At 39.2% G+C, this 21,408-nt stretch overlaps 1 protein-coding gene across 1 annotated transcript in view; it reads right to left on the minus strand.

Annotated features, from left to right (window-relative positions):
- The window catches only part of LOC140230185 (tyrosyl-DNA phosphodiesterase 1-like), a 21,985-nt gene extending 1,024 nt beyond the window's left edge, over nucleotides 1-20,961 (minus strand). Inside the window, exons 1-14 of the mRNA XM_072310371.1 lie at nucleotides 20,885-20,961; nucleotides 19,030-19,528; nucleotides 18,355-18,528; nucleotides 17,525-17,624; nucleotides 16,487-16,618; nucleotides 14,397-14,489; nucleotides 13,513-13,686; nucleotides 12,437-12,515; nucleotides 10,682-10,873; nucleotides 8,943-9,058; nucleotides 7,795-7,902; nucleotides 6,814-6,916; nucleotides 2,126-2,231; nucleotides 1-1,296 (exon numbers count right to left, since the gene is read on the minus strand). The exon at nucleotides 1-1,296 is cut by the window's left edge and continues 1,024 nt beyond it. Coding sequence (XP_072166472.1) covers nucleotides 1,217-1,296; nucleotides 2,126-2,231; nucleotides 6,814-6,916; nucleotides 7,795-7,902; nucleotides 8,943-9,058; nucleotides 10,682-10,873; nucleotides 12,437-12,515; nucleotides 13,513-13,686; nucleotides 14,397-14,489; nucleotides 16,487-16,618; nucleotides 17,525-17,624; nucleotides 18,355-18,528; nucleotides 19,030-19,528; nucleotides 20,885-20,935 — 2,007 coding nt within the window. The 5' untranslated portion in view covers nucleotides 20,936-20,961 and the 3' untranslated portion in view covers nucleotides 1-1,216. The remainder of the gene's footprint in view (nucleotides 1,297-2,125; nucleotides 2,232-6,813; nucleotides 6,917-7,794; nucleotides 7,903-8,942; nucleotides 9,059-10,681; nucleotides 10,874-12,436; nucleotides 12,516-13,512; nucleotides 13,687-14,396; nucleotides 14,490-16,486; nucleotides 16,619-17,524; nucleotides 17,625-18,354; nucleotides 18,529-19,029; nucleotides 19,529-20,884) is intronic.
- Between the last annotated feature and the right edge of the window lie 447 nt (nucleotides 20,962-21,408).

Below are 21,408 nucleotides of genomic sequence, written 5' to 3' on the forward strand. Positions count from 1 at the left end.
CATGACTACCATGTTAACATTAGATTCTATTGAAACAATGCCATTCATTCAGTATGCTCAATGTATATTCAATGAAATGCACTTACAATTGAATTTCCCTGCAAAATAAATCAAGCTTAAAAAAAAAGCACAACACAGCATAACCCTTTTTCATTACGTGTTTAAAGCATTTGGATCCAGATGTTGTGAAACAATGCAGTTGGGCTCTGAAATGCCACCTTCTCTAAGTTATGTAAGTCCATATCTTAACAAGCAAAGTATAGCTTGCACAAGTTGTTGTTAGAAGATTGTGATGCAGCTGTACCATTGCTCTGTTGAGTGTGCAGCCAAATTTGCTGTCCTGTCTGCCATCTTTACTGAAATGTGTTTACAGTGATGATTTCACTGAGTCTCAACTTTGCTTCCAAGGCAATGTGGGAATTCGTTCGTCAGCTTACAGACTTCAAAGTACTGGTAACATGCGGTGGGAAGTTAAAATCATATATGTCACTTGTCTAGCTTTCAAACTTTTTTACAATTAACGGTGGTAACCTTTATTTAGCAAGTTTTTTTGACACCCTGCATTTTTTTTTTAAGCTCTTTTCTGGTCCATTTATGGCACTTGGTTTCAAAATAACACGTTCATAAAGTCAAAGTGCAGGTAACATTACCAAAATTCTACAACTGGTGGAAACTAGCACCTCGTCAATGCACCAAACTCTGAAGAAGACACCATCAGATTGTTTTTCAGATCAAGAGTTCTCTTTCGACAAGTAAAATGCTGAATTGTGACGTTGAACGGAATATTGTCTCTTTTTACGCCATGGGATTTGTCATTTTTTGCTACATTGAGCCCATTTTGTTGGAGACTGCATTCCCATAATGCTCTGCAGCTGTGGGTTTGTGGTGCTGAGCTCCCAATACACACATCAGCCATCACCGACGATGATATATCGGTTCTGCATCCACGGAAGAGACAGGTCTGCTACTTTCATAGCGGCGTAAGTATCATGAGTACCGATCATTTGTCATCGATATCGCGTATGATCGTGCCACCTTTGCAATCGCAGTTGGCATGCAGAAAACCTGATAGTCTTGCAGAAAGAATAGCTATTTTCCCACTGTACAATTTGTGCTGTGAGCAGACTGGGTGAGAATTTAACCTCTGTGTTTTCAAGAGGGAAGGACGTTGGTCATCTTCATGCATCCGGACACATCTTGACGCATCATCAACAAATCATCTCCTTCCAGGAACCCAGGCATTCCCATTAGTGTCCGGTTTATCAGTGTAGGGGATATCCCAGATCCAGGGCCGATCTGACGTTGAAGAGAAAGGCAATATGGAGGAAGGTTAGTTAAATGGTGGTAGAGGCAGGAAATGGATCTAGCATATCATGACACAGGAAAGCATGGAAGAGGTAAGGTAATTAAGGAGTATACTGAAAAATCCTTATTCTCTTTCTCTTTGTATCAATGATTTTCCTTGACATCACCGTTTAAATACAACATTGTCATTATCATCAATTACCACCACTAACACCACCACCATCATTGTCATTGAAATCATCATCATCATCATCATTATCAGCATCATCATTATCATCATCAGCATCATCAGCACATAACTGTTTTAATTATTACCATAATAATCATCGTCAGTTATTATTGATATCATCTATACAAACAAAAAACGTATGTCCCATACTTTTATTTTCAGATTTCCATAAGATTTAAAATGCAGTGTCACCTTCTCCAAGGCATGACTTGGTCAGTCGTGGTATATAGGTTCAAACTAGCATGCAAATAGCATGTAATAGTTACAAATCGTTTCTGGTTATTTGAAATCGGGAGACTGTTAGCTTGCTATGGGGTACATCAAGAAAAGTAAACTACAAATAAACATTAACAACCATCTTTGTCATCATTTTCCTACTTGAAAATTACCTATGGCATCTGACAATTTTGATTCGAAAGTTTCACAGGTTTGATTAAATTTCATCTGGAAGCTTTGATGCATACCATATCAGCATTACTGAGTTGTAAATTGCAGCATTCTTCATTTTTAAAGCTTCCCTTTTTATGCATTCTGAGGAGGTAAGGATGTGAAAAGCTTTGGTGGGCTTTACTGGTGATTGGATTGTCTTACCTCCACTGCCATAAGGTGTGAGGGGTGCATCCCAGGGTAGGGGGAAGTTTGGACATTCCTTGTCTGACCTGTCACTGCTTAGAGGAAAAGCCTCTCTGGTCTTGCTCTGAAAGAAGGGGGGGGGGGGGGAAGGAAAAGACACCAGACAAGAACAAGCATTACTGCACAACTGATGACACAATTTCCACCTCATTTTGAAAGGAAAACGAGAATAAAACGAGGTGATTTTCACCATCAGGCCTCGGCGAGCTGTCAACGCGATGTGTTTGATTTCATCACATTTCCCAGATGAGTGGAATAATGCGATTGAGGGGGTGTGACCACACATTGGAGGACGGGGTTTAGCACGAGATGCAGTGTTTTCGCCCCGTCAGGGCCTTATCAAATCATTTCCCGATGAATCGGATAAGAGGGATAACAAAAAGAAACGAGATTTCAAATTGCACATGATAGCTAGTGCCTTGGTTAACAAAGTTTGCATTCAACCTTGATCTGATTAAGCCAGGTTTGAATGAAAGCCTCCGACACAAACACTCATGATAGGTCGCTGTGGAGGGAGAAAATAGGGGTTAAAAAAAAGAGTAAAGAAAAACAGAGGATTGCCTACACAGGGATTGCAGTGAAGAACGATGAGATGTGTGAGTAAAGCTACATGCAATCACAAAGATATATAAGGCAAGACTAAATATCTCTTTCTCAAACAACAAACTTATAAGAATATTACCACGATGGAATAAAAAAAAAAATGACAAGTGGCTTGCAAGATGGCATATACACATTGAATAATAATGAGAGAAAAAAAGGTGCAGATCCTTACAGTTGGTAAGAAAAAAAACCCACCAAAAATATAAAAGCATGAAAATGGTGCAAGGAACCCAAATGGTGTAAGGAATTCATTAGCACATGGTGTCATATCATGTTGCAGACAAAGAAGGAGCTCTAAAACATAAAGAGATACAGAATGAATTTTCAAGGGACTACAGGAGAGACAGAGAGAATGGAAAGGGGGGAAGGTACTGAAGAAGAAGAAAGGAGAGAGTGAGCAAAACAACAATTGAGATTAGGAAGATGATTGAAAGATAGATAGAAAGACAAACAGATAGATAGATAGATAGATAGATAGACAGACAGATAGATGCAGATGATACAAAGATAGATAGATAGATAGATAGATAGATAGATAGATAGAGAGATAGATAGATGCATAAATAGATATGTAGCGAGAGAGATAGACAGATGGGATAAGATAAAAAGAGGGAAAGAAGAAAGAGAGAGGGTGAGAGATGGATGGGAGAGTGAGAGAAAGTGAAGGGAAGAAAGTTAAGGCAACATCATCGATGGAATACTACCAGTAAGTTGAGTACACTGGGTTCGAATGTCTTACAAATTAATGAATCGCTCATCAAGCATGCCTTCTCTACTCCCTAGAAATGGAAAGTCCCTTTTAATGAGGCTTACATCTAACACTCCACACCAAATGCGCCAAATTTTTTGCTGGGGCCAAATGAAATTATCCCAACACTAATTCAATTGCTGCTGCTACACGCTACGCCTCATCGTGTGCATAGGAGAGTACTGCCATACCTTGCAGTGGACCATTGTTGCTCAACAAGAGCCAAGTGACAAAGTTATCAATTTGTCTTTCAAAATGCATATTGTTTCTGTTTAAATAATTTGCTCTTAAGCAGTCGGAAATGATGCGTGCAATCACCACTGCTCACATGTGGTTACTGTTTTTCTGCTCCACTCTCTTTGCTCGCTCTCTCTCTCCCTTTCAATCACAGAGATATAAAAGTTGCGATGGCTTGTGAACGGATAAAAAGTAAAGACAATCTGACATGTAATAGGGCATATTTACCCAGTAAGTGGGGCACATTGTCTACAAGTTTTGATGCAATCACGCCGCAAATCATTTCTGATTTTGTGCACTCGCCTGGCGGCAAATTTGTGAAATACATGCACTTACACATCGGCAAAGCAGGGCATGTCCGGGTGGTAATTGTTTCATTGGATTGGCAAACAGCCAGAATTTTGACAACTCCTTTGAGTCTTTGCGTGGAGAGCATACATGAGACAATGGTGGGGAAGATGAGATAGGGAAAGGGAGAGCACGCGAGAGAGAGCCGCGGATTTGGGAGGGAAGTTATTCCTCCGTTCTTATCATATTATTTGCAGCTCTTTGGATAAGAAATCAAAACCAACACAGGAGCAAGCACAATGTGTAATTTCCTCACAAATTGCTATGGAGGATTCCTGGCAAATATAACTCCGGCACTGATTCCTCGATCAAAGAAGTTAAAAGCAGGGCCCCCGACTTAGCTTCATGGCTTCCGAAGGAGTTGTGACAGGGTAAATAACTTATCTGAGCACCATTTCAAGCAATGCGCCCAAGAGCCGAGGAAAAAAGGGTAAACAAGTTCTTTCTGCTAGTCAGTCTCCCTTTTTTATCGGCGAATCTAATTGAACGGCACTCCACAGACAAACAATTGGTATAGCATGCGCCTAGATTCACAAAGGAGCTGTGACAACATGTCACTTAAGAAGGAAGTATGAATGACACACTTTCCAGCAATCATTTGCCATTCAAAAAGCTATAGTGTATTTGTTTTGTTGCTTTATTTCTGTCAACAAACTCTGGAACTGTTCGGAAATTTGGAAGAATAAAGCAACCCTCTACTCTGTCTAACCCATTCCCTTCTCCAAATTGTCTTCATATATCTTGAAGTCATCTTTAGTCAGAGAGCTATATCTCCATGATTCTATATAACAAAATATTTCAGAAGAAAAGTTTAAAGGTACATTATTTAAAAAAGAAAAGAAAAAGATGATGCTATTTTATTCTGCTCCCTCTGCTCTCCTGTGAAGTTTCCAGAAGTCTCTGTCATCTAGATTCATCAATTGTAGATGTTTTCTTAACCCATTGAGGACGAGTCCCGAGTATACTCGGGCAAGTGCCTATGGGAAATGTGTGTTGTAGTAAAATCAGCCCGTCCTCAACGGGTTAATCTTTGACATTATCCAGAAAATGTAAGAATTACTATCATGCTACATATCGTGATGTGCTGTTTTTCACCTTTATTTCAGCCATTCTCTTTTTTTTTTCCGACCCTTTCAATAAATGAGCAGTACTTAAAGTTTATTTGTTCGTTTTTACTGGTACAGTGTATATGTTGGTACACCAGGCATGATATGAATTAAAAAAACCTTCAGATGAGTCATATCTCAAGAATAAATTGTATCTTTTGAGTGATTCAGAATAAAGGACATGTTAAAGTGAACTTGAAGTGCTTGTCAGACTACATATTTGGAACAGTGACTAAATTAGGGACTTAGACTTCTAAACTTCATTCAAAAGTGCCATGCACGAATGAATGGCACAACATGATTAATGGGTATATATTTGATAAATATCAACATCAAACATTAAGAAATTAGAGAAAGTAATTACATAATTGTGTGACTAAAAATTCTATCCATTTTCTATGATTTTCTACTCATACATGTCTTATTGCCAAAAAAAAAAAAAGCTCTGTTATTCTACTCAAAAGCCAAATATCTTGTATCAGGTTCCCCATTTTTTTAATTATTGACAATCAAAGGCTTGACAATGATACCTGTGAGGAAAAATCTTAGCACTTGACTTCCATTACCACATTAACATCACAAAGCAAACAGAGTATTATGGACATGGTAACCACAAGACCAAGGAACAACTGTTTGCACAGCTATTTCTTGAGTGAATCTGATTTTCTCCCCCCCCCCCCCCCATGAAGGCAAATATATTACAGGATAAGGCCTCTTTGAATAAAAAGAAAATGTACTTGGTTTGTTAGTAAGATGCAAATGAACAGCAGTGGAAAAGCTAGGACGGAGGTCATCAATGTTTTATTTTCTAAATTTTCTTAATTAAGGGTAACAACCATGTCATAGCTCAGTGGTTGACCCTTAGTTTTCTAGAGGACTTCAATATAAAAAAAAAAAAAAAGATGACCAGTAAGAAGGCATGCATACAATGAAAACAATAAATATCTTCAACATATTTCTGTATTTTCTTTCTCCAAATGCAACACATGTTCTCACAACTTGTCTTTCTGCACAACAGAGGGAACGCCAATTAAGGTACAACTGACAAATCTTCAGTATAAAGTAGCCATCCATGAGACACCTGGTAGTAATAGCTATAATGGTGCTCTGAGAGGTATCAAGCCTAAAATGTGGGTGACATAGCTGGCAGTTCAAGACTCTAAATGCTACAGACTTCAACACTCATGCCATATTTCACTCAATCACAACTCGAGACAAAATAGAGGTTATCAGTTCATACAAGTTGGCTGTGCCTGCTTGCTCTATGCATGATGACTCAATCAGTTTTGCGTTGTCATTGGCCTTTGTAGCAGGAAGGTAACAACACTCCACCTCCCTGGTATCACTTCAAGCAGGGGGCATGGCACAAGACTCCAAGGGTAAATGCTACAGGTTTGTCAAAAATCTCCAGCAGGGGTTGGTCAAATTTTGTAAAGCACCCACTGATCTCCATGAGCCATAATGGTTGGGTGACTTATATCCCCCCCCCCCCCCACAATGTATGTACAAAAAACAACAACAATAAACCAAACTAACAAACACAAAAATGAAAACAAAAATATTTGGAATATTTTATCAAAGGGAAATAAGATAGAAATACTTACAAAGTTGCTGGGGAGCATCATCACGCCAATCTCATAGGAGCGAATCATCAGCTGGCTACCATTCTTCTCTAGAGCCCCCCATGCAGCCTTGGACAGGTTGGCACTGTGCCAGGAAAGATGGTGGAGATAGTGGAGGGGGAAGGTGAGGAAGGTGGAAGGGGACGGTGGTAGGGGGAGAAGGATTGGTAGAATGGAAGGCAATGACACCCTTTACTTGATAGAACAATGAACAGACCTACCAATGAATGAAAAAGGATTACACTTCATTTCCTTCAATATCAAGATGGCATTCATTATTACCAATGAACCCATCCACGACAGAGAGTTTACAATACACTGTATGCCCGTATATCATTTTTAACCTGTCACATTCTCAGAACATGGAAAAAGATGAAAAAAAAAATGAAGTGATGTCATTGATGGCATTCTTCTTAGTTGAACTGCACAGTGCTAACACCGGAATTGATATTTGGTGTAAATTGCGCTTGATATACTCATTTTGCAATAAAGCCCTGGGCAATCGTGTAACACAAGAAATGAAATAGTTTCATAGTAATAACTAATCATATTCACAGAATATTTATGAGGTGCATACTATGAGAAGAGAATTTCACAAACAAAACAGCTCATCTCATTAAGAAAATACATACACCATAGTTTCATTGAAAAACATGATGACAAATGTTGACATTGCAAGTATTCTCAAGTTAGCCTGTTGAAGACTTGTCCCATTCATACCCAGTCAGGTGTCCATAGGAAGTGCAATAGCGAAATCATCTCGTCCTCAACAGGTTAAGATGTGGATGAATCTTGCACAAGAGTGACCATGATACATATCACATATTACACAATGAGTTTATTTGTTTTTGTTTGTTTTCTCTTCAGGGATTGATGGCGTATCTTACAGTTTTGAAGGATTTTTGTTTGTTTGTTTGTTTGTTTGTTTGTTAAAGGCTATAGTCCTCCTCAGCATCAACGAACCTTGTCACCATGAACCATGCAATCTTCTGGTTGTCAGGGGAGAGTCTGGTGTACGTCTTGATGTGGGGTGATGCCCTGCTCCGCCCCATCTCAGACGCCTTCCACTGACTGAAGGAAACACATATGATTGACAGAAGATTCTACAAGAGAGTGAAGAATATGTTTCTTTCTTCCTTCTGTTTGAGGGTGGGAAGGAGAGTTGAGTTTCCAAATTGGGAGGTATCATCGTAATCAACATGACAATACCTGTAAAGTCATCAACTGAACAGTCTTATGATGTGGGGAAAAGTTCGTTTGCAAACTGCATTTAAATTGGTGTACTGTAAAGCTAGAAACTTTCATGTGCATTTTAATTTCGCAAATTTTGTGAGAGGCAAGATTCATGAAATTAAAATGTATGCGAAAGTTCTTGCCAGCACTATATGCATTAAATGCCAGCGGCAATTTGCTGAAATTTCATGCAACGAAAAAGGCCATTGGCTAAAATTCATGAAAATTTCATCCTGCGAACATTTCTAGTTTTACAGTATGTTACAGCGAGCAGCTTGCAAGTGTCCTTTTGTTAACAATAGCACATCAAGCTGTTCTCCAAATCATTTTGCAGGTTGTGGCATTGTGAGACAATTGGCTAACAACAAAGTTCTTTCAATTTTTTGGTTTAAAACATCTTAAAGTAATCAAATACAAATATGTATGATAAATTAACATGAAATTAAGCAAAATAAAAAATGAGTTCTAGAGTTTCACGGCATGAGCCTCTAAAAATGTATGACTATTGCTCAATACAGATCCTGGTGCACCATAGAAAAAAAAATGCAAACAAAAACTCTGCCTCTCTTGATTGAAATAGCAGTTCTACATGGAGGCCAAAGAAATTCACTTTTGTCTGTTTCTTTCTGCCACCCTACAAGCTAAATCAAGTATGGTGTCATCAATGAAAAAAAAACCAAAGAAACACAAGCCTGTTATTTAAATTTTGAATGCTAAATTAAAAGAAAAGAGAATATCTATTATTTTGAGAATAATATAATGAAATGCTTGTATTACTGTATAGACAAAAAAAAAAGTGCAAGGAATGATAAATTTGTGACAATTCTGTGAGTTAGTTTGTTTGTTTGTTTAGTTCTGGTTAAACTGCAGTGACTCACTGAAAGAAGGAGTGGAGATACAGCTGTTTCTTTGCTGTCTGGATGCTGTAGGGAAGAGAGCCCCCTGCAGGATAACCTTCCAAACTTGTACGGACATTGTCAGAACATGGAAAGATCTGCAGATGACAGACAATACAAATACCTGGTACAAAATACATGTGTGGAAGGTTGAAACTTTTTTGGTGTGTGGGAGAAATGAGATCAAACACATGCTGTACTTGTTAAAGGGGAATTTACCACAGATGTTCATATAAACCCGTTGAGGACGGACTGATTTTGCTACAACACACATTTCTCATAGACACCTGCCCGAGCATACTCATGACTCATCCTCAACGGGTCAATTCAGTGAATGCAAAAATATTAGTAGCATACAATAGTGAAGTTTGAAGAAAATCTTGGACAATCTGTTTAAAAATGCCCTTTTCTGAAAAAAAAAGAAAGAAAGAAAAGTACTCTTTGCTTTGACTTGTTACTGCCATGAGGTAATATCACTCCCCTTTTTTTCTGAAAGAGGTACTAAATTAAGTGCTCTTTCATAATGCAAGAAATATGAAAACATGTTCAATTCTCTTTACTTTTTGTTCATAATGTTGCCTTACTGCGAAATCACAAGTTACTGTAGTCTGCTTATCCAGTAATGACAGCATATGGATTTCACCAACTCAGTAAAAATTTTTAACGTTTGAATAGATTGTCCAATTTATGTGTTCTAATGATATTTCTGCACTTACTAAATCCATATATGTGTATTTGCAGTAAGTTTCATTCCAATGTGAACAGAGTTAGTTGCCATAATAGTGATGACAGAGCATGCCAACTCTTTAAGGGACTGTACAGTACTGGTTGAGGTGGGGAGTCATGTTTTGAACACTCGTAAGTGAGATAATGAGAAACCTCTTATGAAATATGAAAGAGCATGTAATTTTAAGAAAGTTTCAGCATTTATTTGATGAAAATTGGTTTTCAAATGGCTGAGATATTTTATCCAAAAAAGTGATAATAATAAAAGGCGACAGGCCACGCCTTTTATTAGGATCTCTTTGTTTCATCTTGTTTTTGGATATCTCAGCCATTTCAAAACCGATTTTCATCAAATAAACGTTTGATACCCCTTAGAATTGCATGCTCTTTGACATCACATAGAGTGGTTTCTGAATATCTCGCAAAATGTTAAAAGCTAAATCCTCACCTCGACCAGAACTGTACACGGCCTACCCCTGTCCTAGGTACAGACATTTTTTGTAGTGCAGTATGAGCAAGACATATTAATTCATACACTGCATTTTTTGACAACATTACTGAGAATATCAGCTGTCATTGATAGGGTATTTATCCTGGTCAATGAACACAGAAAATGGTTTTGAACTGTGCACATTTCTAATTTCAAAAGGTTAAAAGGCATGTGACATAAAGGCTCACAGGTAGTACAGAAAATCTTGATATAGTGCAAATAATGTATTTACCAAAGAACCCCCATGTGTTATGGATAGTTTGCTTCTACTATGAGAACACAATATGAACACCACCATCAGTCTACACTACTACATATAAAGTAAAATTTATCAATGTAACTTATCAAATGTAAAATTTCATACTTTTAAAGCAAAATTCGTCTGTTGAGAATGAGAAGGGCGTTAAGTGGTCGTGAACACTATGGGTTTAGTGGCAACTTAACGCCCTTATCATTCTCAACCGACGAATTCATGTTACCTAATATCTCTATTTGCTGCACTTACCAACTTCATATGCTTTGTGTTTACATCTAAAACATGTGACCCCACTTGACCTTTGGCACTTGACATACTCTGGAACCACTCTGCACACAGCCACTTGCTCTTTTCCGGCCCGAGAGAGCCGATGCTGGAGAACTGGCCAATCACGGGCCATCCGCTGACACTCTTGTCGATGGGTCCATACTGTCGAAGCAGCTGTGATGGGGGGGGGGGGGGAGTGAGATAAGCACCATCAGGAAACAGTGGGGATAGGCTCTGACCTACTCCTTGCTGCAAACCATTCCTTTTATTTCTTGGCTTCAATATAAACTAGAAATGTCGCTACAGCGACTGGTTATACCCCCGCCAAACAACATTTCATAAGCTTTGGTCAAAACAACATTTCATAAGCTTTGGTCAAAAAACTGAGGAAGTAGTTAAATCCGCAAGATCTTTCCTTGATCTTCTGCCATTAATATGCCGTTACCATGGCAATGTACTTTCGGGTACTGTCGAAAAATGCGTCTTGCACATCTACAACCAAAGGCACACATCTGTACCAAGTTTCATGGAAATTGGGCAAAAACTGAGGAAGTAGTTTGCAACACAAAATTTTCCATCATTTTGGCTCATAATATGTGAGCGTGTTACCATGGCAACATACTTTTTGTAACTGTCAAGAAATGTGTCATGCTGACCTATATCCTAAGACAAACATTCAATATGAATTCCATGAGAATTGGAAGAACACTGATGAAGCAGTTTTGCCATGAAGCATTTTGCCCTATATTTTACCAATAACATGCCGTTACCATGGCAACGCACTTTTTGCCACTGCGGAAATATGTGTCTTGCACATTAACATATTCAGATGAACATCTGTACCTAATTTCATAAAAATTGATCAAAAACTGTGGGAGGAGTTCGCGACGCAAGATTTGTATCCATTTTTGCCCATAATATGCCGTTACCATGGCAACGTACTTTTGGGTACTGTCAAAAAATATGTCTTGCACATCTACAACCCAAGGCACACATCTGTGCCAAGTTTTATGGGAATCGGTTGAAAACTGAGGAAGTAGTTCGCGACGCAAGATTTGCAACGGACCGACCGCCCGACCGCCCGACCGCCCGACCGCCCGACCGTCCGCTGATTCCTATATACCCCCTTCAAACTTCGTTTGGCGGGGGTATAAAAATCATTCCTATGATGCAGGGATCACAAGATGGCATAGTTGTTGTAGCAATAAAATGTAACTTGTAACTCTAAACCATGTTCAAATTGGCCTTTATATATACTGTACACACTGATATTTTCACATATGATACTTGATAGCACACTTTCGCGAGATGTTAATTTTTGTGGTCTTCTCATTTTTGTGATGTTCTCCTTAACACGATAACTGTAAAAAAACAAAACAAAACACAAACATTCAGCACTTCTCCATTTTGTTGAAACATTGCTTGAAATTAGATAAAATCTCTCAGACATAAATCTATGGCATTGGGGCTCAACCACCAGTAATCACTTCATATTGTATATTGTGCTGGCCAGAGACAGTGCATGTGGGGCCAACTTCAAAAAAAAAAAGGTCAATATTTTTGCAATGTTCACGATCGAGAGAAGTTTAGCTGCTAGTGTGGATGGATAAGCAAACTTCGTGAAGACTTTTCAAAGACTTCACAATCTTTTGCCAGTGTAACTGCAGCTATAGGGTGAGAAATTAAGTTTATGGGAACTTACACCTCACTGTGCGTGAAGCCTGACATTCTCATTACCTTTCGTACTCTCAAATGCCCCCACTTGTCCTTGGCTTCCCCTACATGTCTTCCGGGAACCGAGGCTACGATGTGCACCCTGTATGAATTGAGATTTAGAATTCCTTCTAGTCTTCCAGATTCCTGAGCCATGCTGAAAAATAACATTTAAGTCAATCTCTGTGCACGCAACATCATGGTAATCATCATTCCCGTATTGTTCTGTACGCTAAGTGCACCAATGTTTTTATTTCTTGTAATTGCATGACAAAGTAGTTTACAACATGCACACACACACACTTGACTATTGACACAGTTATAGCTCTTGAGAAAGAGAAGTTTGTGGTAACACCATGTGTACACAGTCCTTGTAGGGACCGCTGCTTGACAGAAGAAGAGCCTAGAAAGAGGAGAGCTGAGGAAGGAAGCAACATAGCGAGCATATGGGGAAGGCAAATAGTGACAATCGAGGGGCAGCTAAAAGTTGGAGCTGGAAGTTGAAGTTGCAGAAGTGGAGACGAGAGAATAGGGGACAGAGAGAGTTGTAAGGAAGAATAGAGTGAAAATCAGTTAAAGGGTTTGGAAATCATTGGGAAAAGAAAGATGAAAGAGAAAGAAGGGAGAGAAGTTGAAGTCAGAAACTCATGGAGATAAAGAGGGAGAAGCGAAATAGATGTGAAATTCTGACAGATGTTTCACGAACAAAGGGAGAGAAATGAAGTCAATGCAGGCTATGCAAAGCAGAATCAAAATGACAAAAGGAGGAAATAAAAAGTTATAGGTCTTGATGATTTGTTTTTGTTAACAAGTTTCAGCTTACTTTCTGGTACCTTGCTCTGCAAATATTAACACAACTTCAAATCAGAGTAAGAGACAGACATAAGAATAACAGAACTTCACATGCATCTTAGGCAAGTAGTAGTCACAATTAATCATTCCCATACAGAAAGAGTTATGTTCACAGTACTTGAAAGTTTTTGGGTCCCTCGAAAAGTGTCGGTGGACCATTGTCTCCAGCACTTAAGCACTGTTCTGCACATAAATTCTGCACTATACGTAGCTGTACAGAAACACATGACTGACAAAAGTTCACCTACTTGGCCTGTGACATGTCGTGCTCCGACACGTGGGTCTTCCACTCCTGAAGAGAGGGCGCCCTGTATGCCGTCAGGTACGCCAGGAGGTCCCTCTTGAAGAACGTTGCCGACTCGCCGCTGCCCGAGCCCTGCTTCCCTGAAGGGAGCTTGGGAAAGAGAGGACTGATCCAGACCCTGCACAAAAAATAGCAGCAAAGAACACTTACAATCATTTTGCAATCAAGTATGGCCCACAACCTTGTTGTCTTTGCTTATTGTCATTGCTTCCCCCAGCATATACCAGATACATATTGCATTCAACAGAAGTACTCAAGATTAAAGAGAAGGTATTCCAAGTGTATTTTAAAAGCCTTCATTACACAAGTTTGATACTCTGGAAAAACAAGGGATTTTGACCCCGTTTAAAGTGTGAGGCTCGGCCGCGGATTGGCCGCGGCCAAGCCCGCCTTCATTTCAGTGTAAACGCGCAAAAGGCCAAATGCGGGGCCAAAATTGGCCGCGCATTTGGCCATGCTCTGGAGGTGGTCGGCCGCGGCCGAGCCACGGCCGAGCCCGGCCTTTTCTCAGTGTAAACGCAAACTGGGCCAAATGCGCGGCCAATTTTAGTCTGGCTTCCAGACCCTCTGCCAGTACTATTTCGCTATTCACAATATTAGCCCCCTCAACGTCGAAAACTAGTATAGTTTAAGGTGGTTTTGTCCTTGCAAAGGATTAACACCATTGCTACTGAAGATATGAAGACATGTTTACTCTGTCCACAGGTCAGGTTATTTCATTTTCAAAACAAACATTTATCCAGTGATTAGATGGTCAAACATTAGTTACGAGGTTCTTAAAGATTTGAAGCAATTGCAGTGGAAAATATTAAGCATTGGCACACTCACCCCTGTGTCTTTTGGTGCCAGTCAATGTCAATGATGTTGGCTGTGTGGATGACCACTCTCATGCCGTTGGTGTAGAGAAGGAACATCATTTTGCTGCTCACACAGTTTAAGACATGGGGAAAGAGAAGAAGATTGTATGAGAAGTTACAAGACATAATACCATAAAGGTACAAGATGTGATTTTATCTACTTGTTGTCTGTGAACACTGCATAAAATGATGCATAGCTTTAGTACTTTGTAACTCTTATCTAAGTATGTTATCCATGATGCAAAGTACTTTACTTCAATCAAAATTTGGTTCTAACTTGAATGATCTGTTTAAACTTATTAGGTGAGAATCCAGGTGACATGCTGTTTGATTTCCACAATGTGGACTGTTGCTAAGTTGGCAAGGTTACTGTCATGAAATTCCAATTAGCACTTTGGAAAATGAATGACGCTAGATTTTTTAGATCTCTCAGAGCTATTCCAGGGAAAGAGGCAGTAAATCTGGGATACCTTGCACAATTGGCATATCTTGTCTGGACTGCATAATGAGGCATAATCATACTACACTTTAGATGTGAGCAAAATGCATGCATCTAAAATTTCAGGACATTTACCTGCTTTGAGGTACCTAACATCATCATAATGAAACAAAATTTCAAATAGTAAACAAATGCTTTCAGCTGGTTGTTATTTGTTTGCTTGTTTGGATTTATCAACATGGCTATTAACCCTAACTAGGCCGGGCTATTTAGGTAGATCATAGAGCCGGGGGGGGGGGGGGGCCTCCCAGGCCCCCCCTCCAGATCTCGGCTGTTGACCGCGCGATCGCGACGAAAATTGGCACACACATTGCCTATGATGTAATCTAAAGTACTACGAAGTTAGATTTTTGAAAAATTGTCATTTATGCTAAATTATGCTAATTTATGCATAATGATGCATGAAATCAGACAATTTGGTATAAATCACTAAATAAAGCCTGAAATGGGCACATTTTTTTTGTGTAAATATTCTTTTTAGTGTCCTAAGCAAATATAAGAGAAAAAAAATTGAGCCATCCAAAAAAATTTCTTAAGTATTTTATTGTTTTTTTTAATTTCTTATGTATTTCTTTGTTTTTTCGACTTTATGTTTTTCATTGTTTTTTCGATGAAACTTATCCGTGACATTGTTCTGAACAAGGAAATATGTTATTAGTTGATTTTAATCAATAAAACCCCAAAATAATCATGCTTTTATGAAATTTGACTGTAAGCACAGTTTCCATTGAAATTATACACGAATTCACGTTTTTGAGCAATTTTTGGTCTGACATGCATGTACGTATTTATGCGAAACTTCGGAACCGTGCGCCCGGGCATCGCAAATTTGGTGTCAAAAGATGCGGGAGACTCGACAGAAAAAAGTCATGAAACACCGCAGCGATAGCTTTTCGCGTTAGCGATACATCGCGCAGAACGTCGAAGGGGGGGCCTCGGAGGCCCCCCCCCCCCCGGCCTAGTTAGGGTTAAGAAAGTACTTTCGACATCTATGAGCAAGTTACCACATCACCATAAATTTTAAGTCCCCTCCAAAGACCAGCCAATGAGGATGAATTGCTTTTCCTGATTAAAAGGACACAAATGCTACTGCTGCCCCTGAACTTGAACCGGGGATCTCCTTGTGATTGACAGAGACTGGGCTGCAGCAGTTACTTTCTGTCAAAGTTGCGGTAGCGTGGGGAAACATGGTTGGTCCGATTGAATTTGCTACCCACTGGGGGCATTCAAAAACCACAAACAGTGCCCGTCAGCTATGTGTCAGCAAATATGGGCATCAAAGCCTAAACTCACACATTGGTAATGGTCGATTCCATTAGAGATTCTTTGCCTATGTGTGCACTTACATACAGATCAGTGATAAAGCTGTTTACAATTTGTTATGGAGATTTTCAAAGATATCTGAACCGGGCCAGTCTTCCTACTCCATGATGTCCCCATGTTACTGCATCTTTAACCCGCTGAGGACGAGTCCGGAGTATACTCCGGCAAGCATCAATGGGAAATGCGTGTTGTAGCAAAATCTAACTGTCCTCAACAGGTTAAATGTGACTATACCCCACCTGTGATGGGTACCAAACATTATCTCCAGTTTTGCCTGGCAGAGGTTGACATTTGGGTACGGCTTGGCAGCCTTGTCTAGGGCAACCTTCCCCTCCCTCTGCTCACCATGCACCAGTAATATTGGTTTGTCCCTATACAGGGGAGATAAAAACAAAATGCAGAAGAAGAAACATACAGAGAAAATGACCCCCAAGATGATGATGATGATGATGATGATGATGATGATGATGATGATGATGATGATGATGAAAATGGCAATGATGGTGACATTTAGGATAATTTCTTCTTTTATTACTATACACCAGTTTTACTGTTTTTCCCAAAACAGGGGAAGGAAAAAAGACAGTGAAAAAGAAACAAAAATTCAAGAAAATGCCCCCTAATACAGAAAAGATTTTAAATCTATAGTATACATGTATTGGAGGGAATCCTTTGTTCATTGTGCACTAAACCAAAATATATATAATACTCAGTGCATTCCCATTATAACAAAGTCCTTGGGATCAGTGGTTTTCTTTCATTATATCAAAAATTTGTTAAAGCTAATCAGTAAAGTAAGAGATATAATTAGGAATTTCGGGACCTGAATTATTTTATTGTAGCAAGAATTTTGCTATAACCGTGTCTGTTATAATGGGAGTGCATTGTATATCCGAATATTTCTAAAACTTTGCTAATTTGGCATTTATACGTTCTTGTGTTCTCATACAGCCAGCACAAAAATTATCTTAATAAATACAAATAAGATGGAAAAACCCTCCTCGTCAATCTTGCCTGACCTCCATTACCAAGAATTGCTTAAATGTTAATATTGTATGCATCACACATCTACAAAAATCAACAGAAGAATCAATTTTTATCATCATCATCTTTTTTCTCTTGCTTGTAACTCAAGTACACATTTTGTTTTGTTTTTAAAAGTCTGTGAAAATCTATTGAAAAATATATGTACTGTGCGCACGATTTGTTTTGCTTAAAAAAAAAAAAAAAAAAAAAGTCTGTGAAAATCTATTGAAAAATACGACTACTGCACTTACCTGAACTCTCTGGGATATTGCTTCATCAGCCAAGGTATGTCAAACATGTAATTGAAGTGAGCCGAGGCTACAAGCTGACCCATACAAGGGTGCAGGATATCTGAAAGGGAACACAGAAACCAATATTTAACTTGCAGTCAGAAGATTATTTGATTGCATTTGTGACACTCCTGGTGATGATATTGTACACAGCAAGTTCCTTGAATGACTTTGCCTTCTTTTGCAAACATGTATCCCTCTTTAAACTTTCATCCACCATTGACATTAGCATCAGAACATACCAGGTATTTCATTTCTCTATAATGATGTTTGCTTATTTGAGAAAGTAAAATGGTAAAAAATTCATACACCTTTGCCTTGTGTGCTTCAAGCATCACATTTCTAAACATAACAGGATACAGTAAGTCAAATAATTGCCTTAGTCGAAGGTCTTTACCAGTCCTCTTCTCTTTACATTCTATTGATTTGAATCCCCATAAGTTGAATTGTTCTAAGTCAAGGCTATTTCTTTGATCCAAATAGATTTGACTTAGGCAAGGTTGACTGTATTTGCAAATACTGGGGATGAGATATATGATATCAATTTGTTTGATGTGATATACAAATGATGAAGCATCACAGTTACAAAGATCTGTATCTGATGATGTTTACCCAGCTTAAAAAAAACAACAACAAAAAAACACACAATATGTTTTAAAATAGCGAGTTAAGAAATCACTTGTGGAGTTAGCAACGGGCAAATGTCTGTGAACCCACACAGTAGTACATTTGTACACCACTTCTGCCATTTAGATCATAATATATTCTCATCCCAGTAGTTTTAAACTCACCTTGAATATGGACAGCACAAGTGTTGTTGTATATGTCATCAATTCCATGCACTTTGGTCAGGACAAATCCATAGGGGGACACTCTTTCCACGACTTCCGGGCAGGACAGGGGAGAAGTTCGCGCCCCAGAACTGGACTTCTTCTGCCTTTGTGTCGAACTGTTACCATCTTTTCCTTTTCAAGCAAAAAGGATCATAAAATAAAAAGTCATACGGTTCTTTAGCACTACTTTTATTAAACATGATGATCCTCCTAAACATCTTCATTCATCCAACACTTGTCTGCATATTGCTCACATGTAAATGCAAGTGAACTGAACTGAAATGTATCTATATATTTATATTCTTTATTGTGGACAAGTAAAACTTTCGCATTGAATCACCAATGTGGAGAAGACCACCAAGACGTAGATGCAAGTTGACCTGTTCCTTCCCACTGCATCAAGAGATGGCATCTGAGATTGTGGGTTGGTAAAACACTAGGTTATACAATTTGAATCCATCTCACTTTACACATTGTAATAAAATCATAAACATGTGTATATCTCTGAGGATAAGATCTGAATGCCTGAACACAAACAATATTCTATCTTAGCATGCACATTCTAGCCTACCACATCCTTAACATCATAACATTATCATCACTCTATATAACTATCAAGAATTACAGTTGTACCTGTATGCTTGAATTCTCTTTGGTGTGAGGGATTTTTCCTGTAGCATTGTTTCCCATACTGACATTCCGGTTTGCTGGATGCACTTGATTCCCCCTCATCCAGTAGGACCGTATCATCTCTCTTAAGTCTCTTCGGGGAAGAGGAATTCTCTTTCTCGGACACTCTCATCTTTCCGCGAATTCTTGATGACGTACTTGGTTCACCATCGATGGCATCAGAATCAGAGTCCGTGGAGTGTTTTCTCTTAGATTTGGCACGCTTAGGATGATTGTCATTGAAATTTTGATCTCTGTCATCTTCCTCCTCTTCCTCGATGAAGGTTGCATCAGAGTCGGAATCGCTGACACTGTGCTCGGAAACAAAACTGGATTTGCTTGCAAGCTTCCTCAATGGGAGCTTCTCCTCCCCGTCTGAGTCGGAGTCTGAAATATTGTGGCCTGCTGCCAAGGCTTGTGCCATTGCCATGTCCTGCTTCTCCTGTTCTTCCTCTGTGTCAAACTGTTGTTAGGATGCAATGAAAATGCCAGAATTAACCACCTCACATTGACATAGCATTTTATCTTCTTTTTTTTTTTTTTTTTTTTTTTTTGATGGGGGGGGGGGGGGGTGTAGGGGGAGTGAAGAAAGAGGGTTATGGTGTGCTGAAACATTGTGTCTACTCACATTTGTTGGATGGGTCAATCCAATGAAGAGCATGTTGGGTGATCTGGCTACACCTAACCTAAATGACTTTAGCTATCATCACAAACATTTGCCTTCTTTGTAAACATTTGTGGCTCTTTAGATTGCAATTAAACATAACCAAGCACCCTAAACTAATTATTTACTCCTTGTTAATATTGTACCTATTGCAGATTATAAGATTTTTGTAAACACCTGAATTACTCTTAATGAGAAACAAACAGCAAGTAAGATCAAGCCAGGGTGAAACTACAATTAAGGAAAATCTATTCAAATGAGACATTATCATGCATAATTAAACAAAAACAAAACACACACACACAGTGACGTTCTAAAGGGCAACACATTAGTAAACAAAGATCAAAGACCCGGACTGTGACTTTAATTCAACTACATGGTCACACGATTGCCACATTCGACCCTGTCAGGCGACTACAGACCCCCCCTCCCCCCCCCCCATAACGTTGACTTGACGCTTGATGACTCGACTGATATTTCTCAGGGACGTACCCATGAAAACCCGGCAGAAATCTGTGAGAATCAGACGCATCAGGCCGTCATGGAAGGTGGGTTTCTATTCCTATACTAGAGTAGGAATGATATCCCACTTTTTACTCTTCTGTTATATCCAAATGTCAACATTTTCATTTTCACTGATATGTTGTATTAAACTTAGTTTAGTTTACTAGGGCCCATAACTTATGAAATGATAGATTCTCTAACGTTTATCTCTCTGTCAGTTTCTGCGCCTGTGATATTAGCGGTTTCTAAGTCAATTCAAAAGAGCAAGCATTGTCTTCATCGATCATTTAATTGTTGAGACTCGAGAGATAATTTCCTCTTAAAATGTTTGAAGCTATCAACAAGTCTCATAGTCATCATCTATGTTACAAAAACTAACTACGACACTGGACTGGTTGTTGTTGATGCATTGAGCCATCTCTTCACAAACTTAAAGGGCTCATAATGATATAGCCTCATTTTAGCCTATCTAGCCATGCTAGCCTGTAGCTGTATCTCCTCCATCTCGGCTCCCCAGCCGAGCCCCCGAGCCCTCGCCCGCCCCGAGCTCCGGGTCTGCCATTGCCAACAAGGCAGGCACGGCATGGCTGAACAACGCACAGCTGGTGCTGGTCAAAGTAAATCAAACTCAGCCTCCCTCTGTATGTATACCTCATGCTGCAGCTGCCGTGCAAGAGCTTCATCATCGTCTAGACTAGCCATCAGAAATTTCACACGAACAAATCCCTTCCTAAAGTCAGTCTGAAACAGATGACGTGGGGATAGCAGACGGTAGACGAAGATCTCAGAAGATAACAACCAACACGCCGCCGAGAAGCTATGGTGTCTGTGAATTTCGCAATGGGATTTTCTCACTGTGTTTTTACTTTGTACTGTATGTCTTTGGGTCTAATAATGGAGCAAATCCATGGTATTACCAATGCGATGACCTCATTTGATAGATCATAAGAAGAAAGTTTATTGCTCTTGTGATACAACAGTACATTGTATTAGAAGCTAAGAGTACGGTAGCACCTCTCCCCTTTATTAAATTTTATACACTGTTCTACTGTACAATCATTTCATGGTGTAGGCCTATACACTCCTTAATTGCCCTATATTTAGAGGTTGCTTGTTTTGTGATGGGAAGAAATGTTGACAACATGACATATTCAAAGTTCAGTGTGTCCTGGCAT

Source organism: Diadema setosum, chromosome 1 (assembly GCF_964275005.1).
Source record: "Diadema setosum chromosome 1, eeDiaSeto1, whole genome shotgun sequence".
NCBI classification, from domain to species: domain Eukaryota; kingdom Metazoa; phylum Echinodermata; class Echinoidea; order Diadematoida; family Diadematidae; genus Diadema; species Diadema setosum.